The 16,639-nt window shown below is 36.8% G+C and overlaps 1 protein-coding gene across 1 annotated transcript in view; it reads left to right on the top strand.

Annotated features, from left to right (window-relative positions):
• The window catches only part of lobo (lost boys), a 33,336-nt gene that overhangs the window by 1,771 nt on the left and 14,926 nt on the right, over positions 1 to 16,639 (top strand). Inside the window, exons 2-14 of the mRNA XM_068377603.1 lie at positions 944 to 1,069; positions 2,275 to 2,469; positions 2,739 to 2,909; positions 4,107 to 4,334; positions 4,784 to 5,051; positions 5,152 to 5,277; positions 5,590 to 5,715; positions 6,707 to 6,878; positions 8,474 to 8,591; positions 9,288 to 9,424; positions 10,715 to 10,781; positions 11,183 to 11,401; positions 11,712 to 11,813. Coding sequence (XP_068233704.1) covers positions 944 to 1,069; positions 2,275 to 2,469; positions 2,739 to 2,909; positions 4,107 to 4,334; positions 4,784 to 5,051; positions 5,152 to 5,277; positions 5,590 to 5,715; positions 6,707 to 6,878; positions 8,474 to 8,591; positions 9,288 to 9,424; positions 10,715 to 10,781; positions 11,183 to 11,401; positions 11,712 to 11,813 — 2,055 coding nt within the window. The remainder of the gene's footprint in view (positions 1 to 943; positions 1,070 to 2,274; positions 2,470 to 2,738; positions 2,910 to 4,106; positions 4,335 to 4,783; positions 5,052 to 5,151; positions 5,278 to 5,589; positions 5,716 to 6,706; positions 6,879 to 8,473; positions 8,592 to 9,287; positions 9,425 to 10,714; positions 10,782 to 11,182; positions 11,402 to 11,711; positions 11,814 to 16,639) is intronic.

Raw genomic sequence — 16,639 nt, 5'->3', positions numbered from 1 at the left:
TCCTCAACAACCCTAATGTGTTGGCCTATTGGTAACATCTCTGACTGGTGATTGCCAGACTGGGGTTCGAGTCCCACTCAAATTTGTTGGTTCCTTTATTGGCTGCAACCTTACCATCCTTGCGAGTTAAGGGGAGGGTTTGAGGGAGGCTATAGGTCAACCTGCAGAATCATTAGAAGCCATTGTCTGGCCCTCCCTGGGCCTAGCTTTGATGGAGAGGAGGGCTTGGGCACTGAACATAGGTATATATGGTCAGTCATTGGGGCATTGTCCTGCTTGCTAAGGCTGTCACTCTCCCTTGCCTCTGCCATTCATGGGCCCCTTTTAATACTTTTAATACGGTGAAATAAAGTCATGATTTACCCCATCATGAAATCTATTGAGCATAAACAGAACTTGAATTAAGAGGTCCAAAGATTGGGAGTTTAGAGCTAAGTCATGAATGGCAAAGGTAGGGGACAGTGATGATTGCCCTATCAAGCAGGACAATGCCCTAGAAACTGACCATTATGACCAGTGCCCAAGCCCCTCTCCATCCAAGCTAGGTCCAAGGAGGGCCAGGCAATGGCTACTGATGACTCAGTAGATAGACTTATAGGCTCCCCCAAACTCCCAATAATTAGCTCACAAGTATGGTGAGGCTGCAACGACCAAAGAAACTACCGAGTTTGAGCAAGACTCCAACTCCAGTCTAGCGTTCACCAGTCAGGGACGTTACCACAGCAGCCACACATCCCTGATGTTTTGACAAGGCTACCTTACATTACATAATGTTGCAATTATATACAGTATCAGTAATATCTACAAATGATAAATATTTGGTAGAATAAGGTGTGTAGTTTTAGTACATTCACTAACTTCAATACTTGTTTATAGCACTGCATTGAGTCATACAGCTTGAATTATCAGAATTTGCTTATTTTTTTTTTTTTTCACCCAACAGAAAAGCATCATCAGTTTTGTTGTGCCTTCTCTGGTACCATTTGCACAGCTGCTTAACTTGACCAGTGCAGCACAAGTCTTGGCTGATCTTATCACTTACACGCCTCCTTCCAAAAGTTCTTCCGTGGTAAGTATATCAAGAAAGAAATGTTAAGTCTATATAATTCCAAGAATTCAGGTTTGTTGGTATGTATTCTAAAGTAGGGAACAATAAATACTTCCTCATTGTAACGTTAAAAAGGGCAAAGAGGTGGTGAAAAAATTAGATCAACTTTGGATGTTATAAATCTCAAAGGTTATTTGTAGTAACACTCATTTGTTTTGGATTTTTTGACGTAAACGTGGATATAATTCTCTAAGTTGATCAATAATATATATATTATATATATATATATATATATATATATATATATATATATATATATATATATATACTTACTGTATACATCATTACTCGCTAAGCTACAACCCTAGTTGGAAGAGAAGGATGCTATAAGCCCAGGGGCCCCAACAGGGAAAACAGCTCAGTGAGGAAAGCAAACAAGGAAAATTAAAATACATTAAGAACATTGACAACATTAAAATAAATATATTCTATATAAACTATGAAAACTTAACAAAAAGTTTTATCTTAAGGGCTCAGAATTCCTCTTTTTATTGCATACAAATCCCATTCAATTTTCAAAAGAGGGCTGCTAGATGAACAGTCACTTCCTATATTCTTGATTTTTCTTCCAGACATCTTGAAGTAACTCACCAAAACATTTAGTCACACACCATCACCATTTTTGCTTCATTTTCTCTTTTAATTATTAGAGGTAGAAAATTATATTGTTATACTGAGTTTAAGATGGGGGCCAGTCACTAATTACAAACAATATTCGCAAGCTCAAAAGATTTACAATGTTCTCAAGGTGAAACTCATACTTCTGTGTATATATGTTAACTTAAAAAAAAAAGGAACTTGATAACTCAAGTTAATATTAATGCAATTTAAATTAAAAAAAAAAATTGGAAGAGAAGTGAAAATCTCAAATCAATTTGCTCGCACCCACAAACTGATAATTCAGTAGCTCTGTAACTTTTTATATAATGTGAAAACTTATATAAAAAGTCCACAAAAAATTTCAGGTAAAAAACTACCATTTAACATCTGCAAAAGATTTTGTAAATCAGAATAGGTATGTGAAATACTCATTAGTCAGCCATGATTGTGTTAATGTACTCATAAATAATTTTGTTACATCTCGTACTAACACTCCTTCTCTGAATGACTTTTAGTATTCTTTTATAATTGAAAGGTTTCACATCTATAATCTTAATTTGCAACAGCCCAGCCAGTTGCGTCAGCCAAGGATCGTGATTGAAAAGCAAACTGGTGAAGGAGCTGAATGTGCCATAGCATTAGCCTCAATATTACTGGGAGCAGGTTACCAAGCCTTTGTTGTCCAGGGACATGCTCTAGATTCACTCGTTTCTGCTGATACTTCATCAAAAGTTTGTCCTTACCTTGATACAGAAGAAAAGGTAAGTGCTCTAGCAACGTTCATTAACTGTTGAATTTGAATAACAGATATACTGTGCAGACTTAACCCATTACTGAAGGCAAAGGTCCGTTTCAATCAATTTTTCTTCTGCAACAGTCATTAACATAATAAACTCATAGAATAAATAATGGATAGCTTCTAACTCGGCTCAGAAAAGAAAGTTTACTGTTCCCGAGGAAGTAATGCAAACGAAAGAACTTAGCATGACAAAAAGATTAAACTATTCTTATTTCTGCAAAATGCTAACAGGAGAAGGTGGCTCTGGAAGACACGTCGACATCTAAATACACAGTCAGGCCTCCGCCAGATATGAGAAGCAGATATACCCTCATCATGGAAGAGCGGGCTCGGAGAAGGAAAGCGTTCGAAGAGGAAGAACTGGCCAAATTGAAGAAAAAGAAGAAAAAAGACCAGAATGAGGTGTTGTATGGAGTTTTTCACTTAATATTAATATACTGATGTTTGAAGGCAATTCCCTTAACAAAAGGGCCACAAGTAAAATTCTTAATTGATACAATAAAAACTTGTGTTTGCACTATTCAATACAGGCCATTCGATTCACATAAAAGTAATGGCACACTTAGTTGGAGGAGTAAACACATTAGTAAATGATGAAAAAGAAGTGAAAATGTGAAAATACAGAACAGACGGTAAATCAGTCTTTAAAAGCAATAAAATGTGCTATTTCATACAGAAAACAAAAAGGGTAATTTCCTTAACATATTTTCTATCTATATCTAAATAGAACCTTAAACAAGAAATTATCTTCAATTTTTTTTAAATTCAGTAGTATTGATTTCCAATCATTCAAGAAATTCATCTGTTATTAATATGGTTTTAGGAAATAATATGCTATTCAACCAGTACGATAATAACCCTCTTTACGTAGTTTCACCAAACAGTACAGTACGTAATTTCCAGCTTTCCACCGCTAATCCTAAAATATTGAATAAAAAAAATTAAATCTACATGAAGTCATTTTAAGCGTCCTTATGATGGTCCCTCCATTGTACAGTAAGAATGAAATGTCTAAAGAAAAAAGAAACTGAACAAAATCATGATGATACATAAACCAGTTATTTTTCCAACAAGTTATCTTGTGTTTTATGTATTTCTGAACATGATTATTGGTGCAAATCACCTGTTTATGAGTTTTCCTAGCCACTATATTAATACAGTTATGGGAAACCCCAAGGGATACCAGATTTTTTTTGGTGGCGAACACAAAAATCGACTAGTTTGCACCAATAATAATGAGTTGGAATTACCTACATGGTTCATGTTTTTGGCATGAAATTCAAGTATCACTTACTGTATGCTGTACAGTACTTGATAGGTCGGGTATTACATGTATTTACCTTCTGTATCAAGATAATAAATTGGTCTTAAAGTATGTAAACCAGTAAGAACTTTGGATTGATATTTCTGAATATTATGGTTAGACAGTTCCAATGCGAAAGCGAATCCATTACAATTACCCGGCATGTCATATCCATTGAAAAGCCGATAAAAGTAATTAGTACAATGACTTCATACCAGTCACGAATGATATCTTCCGCGACAAATTTTTTGACAATGAAAAATCCCAATTTAACTATAAGCCCTTTCCTGTTGCAGACAGAGGCCGACACGTCAGTTGACCTTTCGTCATCTCTTCATTTCTGGGTTTTGGTCTTGCCTCCTGATCGAGAGATTGAGAGTCCTACTTTTGTGGAGCCGACAACAGGCGAAATAATAATTCTGAGTCCTTCTGTCAATCATCCATACACATACGTTCATTCCGTGTTCAATCACAAGAATTATTGGGCCTGCACACAGTATGAACAAGCTATTACAGCTGCTATGGTAAGAATAAAAACTGTAACATAATCATTCTTAAATTCTGTACAATAAGTCATTTCTTAACTTGAACAAAATTCAGTACTGTATCTAAATTCATAACATATACACATCCTCTTCAGAACTCACTAAATATCTTTTAAAAATTCTAGTCCCAGCTACAGTATTATACTGTAATGTTTTCCAAAGGTCAGCCCCTGTTAGAGGATACAACCTGCTGATTTTCTTTAAATTTCTTACCAAATTGATCTTGTAAATGTATCTGGCCAAAAGTGAATTCATTAGCTTAAGGAATAAGGACCTTGTAGGGTATTAAGTCCAGAAGGAAGATGAAATGCCATATTGCTGTTCTGTAACTAAGCATGGAAAGACCAAAGCTCATGATAAAGACCTTAATCTTTAGCAATTGGATTGATAACTTTACAAAATCATTTTGTTTATATATTACTTTACAGTTCAACCTTGATGACTCCTCCATGTGGATGGTACTTATGGAGAAAAATCAAATAAATCCACCAACACCAGCTAAGCAAAAGCATCCTGTTCCTTCAGCAGAGGAAGTCACACAGCATGAAGAAGGTGTACAGGTGCAGCCCCCTAAACAGAGTGGGAGTGAGCCTTCAAGCTCACCTAGGTTCCCAAAGGAGAGAGACCGAAAGAGAAAGGAAAAGGAACTTAAAATTCCGAAGACCTGGGCAAGCCCTATCATCGTCAAGGAGGAAGGTACAATATATCTGACAAACCGCTTTGCAGATTTAGTTGCCCAACACCCGATTTTAAAGGCAACACATTTGTTTAAATCTAATAAACTACCATTTTTCAGCGCTACGTCTACGCTTTCCTGGAGGGTGGAGAGAAGAAAAGTACAAACAAACGCTCGTTCGAAGGTATTCTCCATTTACGCATAAATGTGGAGCAACTTTAGTGTTAACAATATATGATAAATCAGGTGGGTATATTTTGATGATTGCTTGGTATTTTAAACTTATGCATAAACTGAGAAATTGAAAAAGGAAAGCCTTTGTTTTTCTGTTCCAGGCTAAATTTGAGATTCTTCAAGATTTGGTAATGTTACATCTATCAGAGCACAAGATACAAGACTATATTTTAATTAAATTATCTTCCATGAAGTGTTTGAGCAGTTTCATGGTCAAGATGAAGAAAGTGTTGCCGCCTCCATGTAAAATCAGTAATATGCAGTTCAGGTGTTTTATAATAATTATATAAACTATACCAAGTCGTCAACATTCTTCAACTTAAGGTACACCATCAGAGATAAGAGAAGAATTTGAGAGACGAGAAGACGGTCTTCTGACTCGTGTATCCGATCTAATGAACGGCAGAGTAGTGGAAACGTTTGCTAGAAGTCGCAAAGATACGCTGAAACGTGAGTATATATTTTTGCATTCTTTGTACAGTCATACCAAGACATAAATGCATCCAAAATTGAACTTAGAAATTTTTATTTGTGATAATGGTAATGTACCCATATGATATTGAAATATCTCTGTTAGTACCAGGGTCTTTCAGGAAATAAAAGCATAGGTTACTTAGGCCACAATTAAACATAACTCCTCTTGCAAATCAACTGGTAATTACAGTATTCACACATAAATGCTCTCAACAAAGAGCATATTTAAAGGTTCATATTATATACAAAACCTAGTTCATCTAATTATATTTTAAAGCCACAAGATAGCTCAGACCAACACAAAAAATTATAGTACAGTACGACCTCAATAATGATTTGTTATTTTCCCCAAACTAATATCAGACAATTTCTAAAACATCTAGAGATTAGGTTCTAAATTCCAATAGTATACTGTAGTCACATTTATACCCTAAAATTGAAGGCCTCTTGGCCTTCAATTTTAGGGTATAAATGTGACTACAGTATACTATTGGAATTTAGAACCTAAATATAAAGGAATTCTCTTACTTTTCGACTTCGAGATAATAGGCACAAAGGCAGATGACAACGTAAAAAAATATACAGTAATTGAAATAGCAAGTACAGTATAATGAATGTCTGGAATAATAGGAACAAACTGATTTTAAAAGATGTGCATAATGGGGTCCTCCGAGAGAGAGAGAGAGAGAGAGAGAGAGAGAGAGAGAGAGAGAGAGAGAGAGAGAGAGAGAGAGAGAGAGAGAGAGAGAGAGAGAGAGAGAGATGAATTCATTAAGGATCCCTTTCAAAAATACCTTGCTTCCTCAAACATGTAAGAAATAGGTTTCAGGTAAGTTTTTAGATCTTACGGATTAGCAGAACTCGATTGAAGTGATATCAAACTGAGATGAATGTAACACTAACAGAAACCTATGCAACAAGTTTGTTACTTTTAAAAGCAACTAATCATTTTCAATCCACAAAACAGATCATGAATATTGGAGGTCTCCTTCATCATTAAATGAGAGGGCTACGCCAGATGGAGTAAATAATCCTTCATCAGCAAGCATAAATAAAAACCACACAGATGATAGCAACAATGGAACATCCAGCCAAGAAACTTTCATGTTCCACTCAAAGTTCCGAGTGGATGCCCTAAGGTGAAATATGACTATTTATGAAGATGCAGTTCATATGCATGATTACTTTCCTAGATTATAGCAATAAATGATTTCTTTTAAAGTGATTCCTTCATAAAATATTAAAATATTTTTGGAATGCAGTTTATGACTGAGTGTTCAGAGAGACTTCTGATAGCGGGTGTATATTGCCCATGAATGAAAAAAAAAAGTGAATGAAATGGTGATTGTGTTCAGAGATTGTAATGACAAGGTAGGTGGCAAAAAAAGACGGGGTGTTAGGAGGTACAGATTTTCTAAATAAATACGAATAGAAAATAGAAAAATAGAGAGTATCTTTCAGAAATGTGTTTGGAGATAGACTTAATATTTGTGAATACATAATGTACGTGGTTTTAAAGAACATTAATATGCATATTCAGAAAAGAAAAGTGAGGCGTTAAAGTTTATTAAATTATGAATTAGTTCAAAGAGGATGGATGAGCAAGTTTGTGGATGTAATGGTAAGAAGAGGAGTGACTGGAGTTATAAATTATCATTATTTGGGCAAAGGATAAGGTCAGACATATAAATAGGAATGGTTAGCATGAAAATGTGGCTTCAAATGTTATTCAGGCACATGAGATGGATAAGAAAATGCAAAGAGCATATGAGAATTAAATGGAATACTTGTGGGGTAGGGTTATACTAATGGAGGCAGGAGTTGATGGGTGTTTAAAAAATTCCATGACTGGGTCATAGGGCTTAAAGAGAGTGAATGTATGAGAGGGTAGGAATTGGAAAAAAAAATTGTAAGTGGCAGGATGCGATAAAAAGTCTAGTAAAGGAAAAAATTTATTAATTGAGTGGCAGATGCATGATAGAGAAGAGCAGTTCATGGCATAAAAAAGAAAGAATAAGAAAATCAGAGGGAGTTAAGAGAATAAGACGTCCAGAAACAAAAACAAACTATAGAACGTATAAATAAATTTTTAGAAGAATAACATGTTACTCTGCAATAAATACAGAAGAAAAATTTAGTGCACAAAATAGAGATACAAGTGGAGGAGGCTTGTCGGATATGAATATAGTCCTGGCCCAGTGGAACTAGTATTTTTGAAAACTTGTTACAAGTGGAGGATAGAAGAAAAGAACAGCTGAGTGATGCATGATGCGAGAGGGGTATTACGAAGCTGTGAATGCTTGTTAAAGTGATTGTTAAGGAAGGCAATTAAGATGTCAAGAAAAGGAAAGACACCAAGAGTTCTTGCGATCATAAGAGATGCTGCAGCATAGTGGTGATAGAATGGCTGACTAGAGTTTGTAAGGTCTGTGTGGATGAAGAGATTCCAAAGGAATGTTAAGGAGGAATAATTTTTTTATTGTATTAGAATATGATCAAAGTGATAGAGATGCCTGCAATAATTATAGGGCATAATGTTAATTCAAAGAACAAAGAAGGTGAATAGAATTTTGATTGATTCCTTCCGACAAGGAAGTGTGTTTGGATCAGTGTTTGTTCTGAAACAGTAAATGTTTTTTAGTTCCACTTTTTACTCACTGGGAAGTTGCATGCAAAGTTGTTTTACTGCAATGATGCAAACCAGCTATAAACTCAAATAATCAAACAATTTTAGATGTCGAATTATAGGAGGCACAAAGTGGCGTGAGGAGTTTGATGAACGTTCAGACCTCTTGTTAGCTCGAACGGTGTACTTCTCTTCATCTGATCCTGCACCTCCAAGGGCAATCCAGGTCAGTACAGAGAAATTTGTTAGAACAATTAATAGCTACAAACTTTGAATGACATACTATGGGTCACTGACATTTCACAATTCTACCTTAAAAATCAGGGCTTCTGTTTAGTAACAATCAATCATTATATTCTTCACGATTGTAAGCAATATAACAAAAAAAATTCCATGAGTCTAGAATAGTAGACTCTTGAAATAAATATCTTTAAACCCATTTAATGCAGTGCCAAATAACTGCAATTTACAGCATAACTATCCGAAAAAGCCTACATTAATCGTAACTATAGTTATCTGCCTGGTAGATATACAGAATTGCATTATTGTTTTGAAAAAATTCTTCATAAAAATTTCAATATATTTCTATTTCTTCCTTAAGTTTATAACTAAATTATATTCATATAAATAAGAAATAACTTTCATTTACCTCTAAAAGAAGTACTGTATGTATACTTTTGAATGTATGTACTGTATATCAAGAAACTATAACAAGAGATGGCAAAAAAGTAATCACATCATTGTCTCTACCCATGAAGTGGCAATGGCTTTTTCTGAATTCTGGAAAATATCTTCAAGTGTACTAAAATAGGTTACCTTTGCAATTATACTCTACCTATTACAGGTGTCGTCTTCAGCAGCCAGTACTATAAAATCCTTTTAATGAGAAATGAAAATTAATGCTAATTTTTTTTTCCCACAGAGAATTGAGGAAGAATTTGACTGTCCTAAGAATGTTGAACCACACACAGCTGTGCAAAAAAGGATATTTCATATATCAGAGGGAAGAATTTTACTCATCTACCACTACGGTAAACATCGCTTACTACAGGCAACAAGGCAAGTCTACAGCAAAACAGGATTGCTCCTTTTAAAAGAATATATTATTATTATTACTATCCAAGCTACAACCCTAGTTGGAAAAGCAAGATGCTATAAGCCCAGGGGCTCCAACAGGGAAAAATAGCCCAGTGAGGAAAGGAAATAAGGAAATAAATAAATGAAGAGAACAAATTAACAATAAATCATTCTAAAATAAGTAACAACGTCAAAACAGACATGTCATATATAAACTATTAACAACATCAAAAACAAACATGTCATAAATAAACTATAAAAAGACTCATGTCCGCCTGGTCAACATAAAAGCATTTGCTCCAACTTTGAACTTTAGAAGTTCTACTGATTCAACCACTCGATTAGGAAGATCATTCCACAACTTGGTAACAGCTGGAATAAAACTTCTAGAGTACTGCGTAGTATTGAGCCTCGTGATGGAGAAGGCCTGGCTATTAGAATCAACTGCCTGCCTAGTATTACAAACAGGATAGAATTGTCCAGGGACAATTAGAACAATGCTGGCTATAACAGCAGAAAGGTCTAAAGTTCAGTAATTACAGAATCGAGACATTACAAGAGGATTTTGATTCTGAGATATACCATGTACCATTAGAACTCTTATTGATCGGTGCACTGCAACCACTAGCTACCAATTGACTAGTTGGTCTTCTGAATTTTGACTTGAGAAGCTAATGACATTAAAGCTTTATAAGCTCATAACTATTAAAACTAAACTCAGGAATGTAGCAGTCAAAGGCTGTAGTGGCGTTATTGTCATTCATTCCCTTTAACATCAGTTAGTCTAGTCTTTGCCAAATATCTACTTGAAAAACATTTAAGCTTTCTTTTATGCTTTTCATTTTTAATCTGCTCAGTAATCATAAAAAATACTTTCCAAGAGGAGCAGTGAGGCTTAAGCACTCCTAAGAATGAATCTCCAAGTTAAAAATTGTCCCCGGCACGAGACCCAAAAGAAATTTGATAATCACCCGCAAAAGCAATTCCTAAAAAGGACAATCAAAGCTGTTCAACTACAATTACTGCTGTTTCTAAACTATGCAATAATCAAAGCCACAAATAAATGCTGGCAATATTCTAATTCCCTTAATGTTACACAGAGCACATAAAAGATTACACATGATTTTCTTACATATTCTAATGCATAATACTGCTACCAATTGAAGAATGTATTACTAATCAAATATGAATTACTGTAGATTATTATTAAATCTCTATTTTTTAACCTGCAAGAGAACCTTATAACAAAAGATTATTAATCTCCCCCTGCAGATCATTTATCAAGCCAACGGATACTCGCACCTCAACATTAACACCCGATATGACACATGGTTTTCAGGTATATTAAAGATTTTTTATTATTATTATAATATATATATACAGTATATATATATATATATATATATATATATATATATATATATATATATATATTTGTTATGATGTATATAAAATGTCAATTTGAAATAACCTACTATTAAGTTATATTATTATTATTACTTGCTAAGCTATAACACTAGTTGGAAAGGCAGGATGCTATAAGCCCAGGGGCCCCAACAGGGAAAATAGCCCAGTCAGAAACGGAAATAAGGCAAAATAAAATATTTTAAGAACAGCAACAATATTAAAATAAATATTTCCTACATAAACTATAAAAACTTTAACAAAACAAGAGGAGGAGAAATGAGGTAGAATAGTGTGCCAATCCTTTCAAAATTATAATTTTTGTTGATACTGCAGCCTGACCCCAGTGTGGAAGATGTTCCCATGCCACAGTTGTGGAACACTTTACAAGAAGAAATGGAAGCAGAGGTTAGGGTTGGAGAGGAAGTTCGCAAAGGAGTTGAAGAAACGGCGACGCTGCGGGCTGCGCGGGCCAATGAGGAGAAGAAAATACTTTTGGTTCCAGATATATTTGATATTGACAGAAATGAAACTGTGCAGTATATACTGAAACAGGTATTAGGCATCAAGTTTCGTAAACACTAAATGTCATTACTGTGAAAGGAAACCAGAAAAGGCCCTATTAATACTTTCTAATAAACACTACATACGACTTTTCCCACGGTTTACTATAAAAAATTGACTAAAAAACATTATTTACAATTATTCCATGGTTTACTATCGTTATTCAATTAATCAAACTGTTAGTTGTGATGCTTGATTATATATATTTCAGTTTGTCTATTATTAGAAGCTAAATACTCAAGCTATGTAATTACAATAGCTGATATTAATTCCATGAATTCATACTGTACCTATTTTTCAGCGTCAATATCAAGAAGCTCACCGAGAAGAAACAGAGAGAAAAAAGAAAGAAGAACGCGAAGGACATGTAGATACAATTGCACCTTATATGCCATTACTTTTGGTAAGACTTTACATCTGTTAGATTTCATTTTCATCTGAATATACGTCAATCTTTTGTCCACACACACTCATGCTTCACTTTCATCATATAAATGTGTACTTCATTTTAACAAACAACCACTCAAAACAGTCTTTCTATGAAATATAAATTGAGGCGTTAACAATACAGTACTAAGGTTCTGCAGGTGCCGAGCGGAAAAATCAAAATCATAAGAGGAGCATATTTGAAAATTAGTAATTTTCAAAAACTCATATCTCGGCAATTTACGAACAAAATTTTCAAAACTTTCGTAGTACTATTCTTTACATTAAATCTTTCTAAAGTTTACTCTGAAAATTCAATTAATATTCACGTCTAAAATGAACTCATCACATGGTCATTACAAACTCTAAATTACGCTGTTGTTGACTATAAATCTTGAGTATTTATATCATCTTCGTGCTTCGAGTAAAATACATACACATTTTCATTCTTTTATCTCAACAATTTTGATGGTAGAAAATTTTTCCAAGCATTGGTTACCTTTCTCTATACTAGAACTACTGTACTGCACTAATTTACAAGCCAATGAAGAATGTTACGATCTTACAATTGTTAGGTTCTTCTAATCTCTAAACTATTTCAACAACAACAAATAAAATAAGAGAAATTAATATAAAAATAAAACTTTTTTACCAAAAAAAATCAAGGTTGCTTCTTCAGATACATTAACTGACAAATCAAAACAATCAAAATATTAATATATAAGGGGGAACAGTCAATAAAGAGAATGTATAGTTTTCTGTAGCTGCTGAGATGATACTCGTACAGAGGCTTTACGCTTGAGAATGTCACAGAAGGGTGGCTGATGTTCAGGTGAAGCTGGGAAGGCGTCACAGAAAGGGTGACATCAAGATGGGATGACATAAGTTATTTCCAAGAATCCGGTGATAGTGTCAAAGAAAGGCCATGCTGCGGGCAGTGTTAGCTACTTCTCATCACAAGCAGCGAGAGCTGGCTTCTTCAATTCGTCTCTTCTCAGCGATAACAAGATTTCGGAGATGGGCATTTGTCGTCTCGATGGAAGGTGGGAAACTGGCTCTGTCTGAATTCTGGTCTTCTTTTCTTATCCTTACCTCATCAGGACATGGTTTCTCTCCTATCCTATCTCCTTTAGACAGTCTCCTCTTCAAGTTTACATACCAATGTATGGGCAGAGCTAATTACAACGGATAGTCGTCATTTCCATATACTGTACTGTACAGTAAGAAGTTTTTTATTTTCTGCATCCTGATTGGTTTCCACAAAAAACGCCCTCTTCAGTCCCCTCATAGATGCTTCTAGAACAAATTTCTGAAGCAATCTGGATCCTCGGGTTGAAATACAAAATAAGTGTGGCACTGTCGGCCCCTGATGACCTTTTCCATAAACAGGGATATCCTCAAGGCTCAGTTTCTCAAAAATACTGACTCCTCAAATTAAGACGATGACATCTTTGTCCAAACTAAACAATTCCTTTCCCTGTGAATACACTCTTCATCGAGGATCGGTTGTCTCCAAAATGCTGCTCACACTTTGGGAATAAATAAGTTTGTATGTTTTAATCACTTATTCCTTCAATATTATTGCATCTACGCATGACAGACTCCTCAACATCCACTCCGCTATCTTCATAAAATAGCATTGACTGAAGCTTACTCGGTGTGATCTTTTCAACACAATTGGCCATTAGTTGTATGGTACTTACTTTTTTGGCCTTACAAATTTCCAACACTATTCAACACTATCTGCAATCATTTTATAGCAATGCAAAAGGCACTAGCATTTCTCAAACACCGTCAGTAGCATGGGAGCCATGCTGCTGGGCTGAGCCAGCGGCTGCCTCCGCTGAACGGGAGCCGGTGGCTTGCCGGGCAAGGGCAAGGGAAAGTTAGTGTGTGCCAACGGCTGCATCCGAAGCGCGGACTGAGCCGAAGAGACACTGGGAAAAAGCATGGTAGCGGCTCCAGCAGCCACCGAGGCAGGCACTGGAGCGGCAAGAGCCCTGTTCGACCCGTAAGGGGGAAAAACTACTTTACCTAATTTTGCCCTCTTCTTTTTGGAACTCTTCTTCTTGCAATTTCCCTTAGCAACTTTGGCCTTCTTTCTAAACGGGCCTGAGTTCGAGCTCGACTTCTTTTTCTTCTTCCTCATCTCCTGGTCGCTGGAGTCTTCCGACGATGAAGAGCTGGAGGACGAGGTATCGTCCGAGGAAGACGAAGAAGAAGAGGAGCTATCCGAGGCCCCTGAATCCTCTGCCACCAACATGGGGGTTTGCAATTGTGCTACTGGGGTGACGGGTTGCATGAAATCAGGAGGTAACGCAACAGAAGGCGCCGGAGGCGTGAGCAGTGACCCACGTGAGGCAAACCAGCCAGAAAACTCATCGTCCTGCCGCATGGGTGACCTGAAGGGCGTCCTTGGCGCCGTCCACACAATGGAATCGGGGTCAGAAGAGCACGTGGCTCGTCTTTTCCTGTCTTGGTCGCCCACTGAAGCCGCTGTACCTGAAAAACACTGCCACGATGGTGGGGAAGGAGCTGGTGTTCCTGATCTCCCCCACACCGGATCCTCACTCGAGACGGGTCCAGCGGGTACCAGAACCTCGTCTACAGAAAGCACTCCCGTAACAACAGCAGACTCCTCACTCGTCTGCGTAGGCACAATGCAATTTGGTTTATTAAAATCAGACTCATGGGGAACAGCAATGGGCTGTTTCCCCGCAACTGACTTACCTCATCCCCTACTCTGTGTAGGGGAAGGGGAATGGGAACTGCTCTACGAAGGAGCTGAAGGAGACGTTAACGGAGAAAGGAGATCAGGCTTCCTCGGAGACCGCTTCGATGCTTTCTTTTTCTTGGTGCCGTCCAAAGAGCGTCGCCAGAACACCAGAGGTTTAACTAAACAACAGAACATAAATACCGCTTACAGATATCTAAGTTGAGACAGTGGTATACAATGGCCGAAAGAAAAAAAAACTATATGTCTCATCCTCAAGAATTGCATTTTTCTTTTTTTCAAAATTGATTATTCAAAGTAATGAAAAAGTAATGCAATTCAAAATTAAATGGAAAAATTTAAGTTGAAGAATTAATCATCATCAGTAATTTCATCATTAACATTTAGGATTTTCACAATACCTCAAAATATCACAATAAAAGGATATACATTATCCCTTCTAATAAAATGGAAGGAATCAGACAAAGACAATAGTTGAAGGCTTTTACCAGAAAATAGTTTCTACGAAAGCATATTACCAGGAATTAGTAATTCAACAGCCCTTAAATGGATAAAACAGCCAGTTAACATATCACAAATTTTAAGTAATTTGTATTTTCCCTAACGGTACTTACCTCGAACTACTTTCTTAGGAGTATCAGGGATCTCCTCCCAACCGACCTCCAGTAAGTTTATGATAGATAGGTTTCTAAAAGTCCTGTAAGGCACTCGGGGCAGGATGGGTGGGCCATAACCCGAAAGTAGTTCGAGGTAAGTACTGTTAGGAAAAATACAAATTACTTAAAATTTGTGATTTGTTCCAACACAGAGTACTTACCTCGAACTACTTTCTTAAGAAACTTATACTTTAGGAGGTGGGAGTGGCCTTCCGGACTTAGAGACCGTTGACGAAGGGAAAAAATGAACCTAGATAGGAGGCTAGGTTCTGCCGACCCAAAAATAGAAATGAGAAATTAGGGAAAACTACACAAAAAACTATCTTAGTGTCTAAGTAACTCACCTCTGTAAAAGTCCTCGGAGACGTATTCATTCACTGACAGTGTATCCCATGGAAGGTGAAGGAATTCAGGGTCATGTAGGGGAAGGATGATTAGGGGAAAAGGTAAGGCAGGAACCTGTGTCTCTTGGACTTACCGCCCACGGCTTCCCCGGGGCTACACCTTAAATCTTCTGGAGCGCAGAAATGACGGGACCAAGCGAGAAGCCGTCCAAAGATTTTCTAGAACATTCCTCTAGGTAGTGAGCCGTAAAGGTGGACTGCCTCGACCAAGTGCCTGCCCTCAGGATCTGGCCCACTGCCATGTTCCTCTCGAAGGCCAACGAAGTACTCAAGCCCTTAATTTCATGGGGTCCAGGCTTTCCCGTAAGGGAGACCCCCGAACTGTCGTAGGCTCTCATGATTACCTGCCGTAGCCAGAAGGAGATCGTGTTCTTAGAGACTGGCTTCTTCACTAGTCCTGAGGGGACAAACAGACTCTTGATCCCAGGCCGAAGTCTGGCAGTTCTCTCTAGGTATTTACGTACCGCTCTGACCGGGCACAGTTGTAGTGGTTTGCGGTCTGTGGCCAAAGGTAGCACCCTAACTGCCTAGTATCCAAATGCCGACCACAACCCGACGTTCACTACACAACAACCATACAACGGTGGAATACCCAAAAACCTAAGTAACAGTTCAAAGCACTGGGCACCACCCCTTGATTTATAATGGGCAAGGGGACCCAGCTAGATCCTGACTTAAACCTTTGCTTCTCCAGCTTGCTGATCATAAGTACAAGTATAAGAACATTAGGTGAAAGGGATTATTATAAGTTACTTGAAAGATTAAAAAAAACAGTGGCTGAGTAGGGGAACTCAGTGGTTTAAAGAACAGGAATGAGATGCGGTATTATAAAAAACAAGAAAAAAAAATATTTATTTAACCAAAACTGTTAGGATTACAATTACATTGACCCATCAATCCAAATAGCAAATTAAAGGCAAAATTAGCATCCCTTTACATCAAGCTTCAGCCACAGGATAACCAGATGAACAAATTTTGAAAAAGAATAAAATAATTATTCACATACTGG

Source organism: Palaemon carinicauda, chromosome 7 (assembly GCF_036898095.1).
Source record: "Palaemon carinicauda isolate YSFRI2023 chromosome 7, ASM3689809v2, whole genome shotgun sequence".
Taxonomy (NCBI): Eukaryota; Metazoa; Arthropoda; class Malacostraca; order Decapoda; family Palaemonidae; genus Palaemon; species Palaemon carinicauda.
This window is presented reverse-complemented; position numbering and strand designations above follow the sequence as displayed.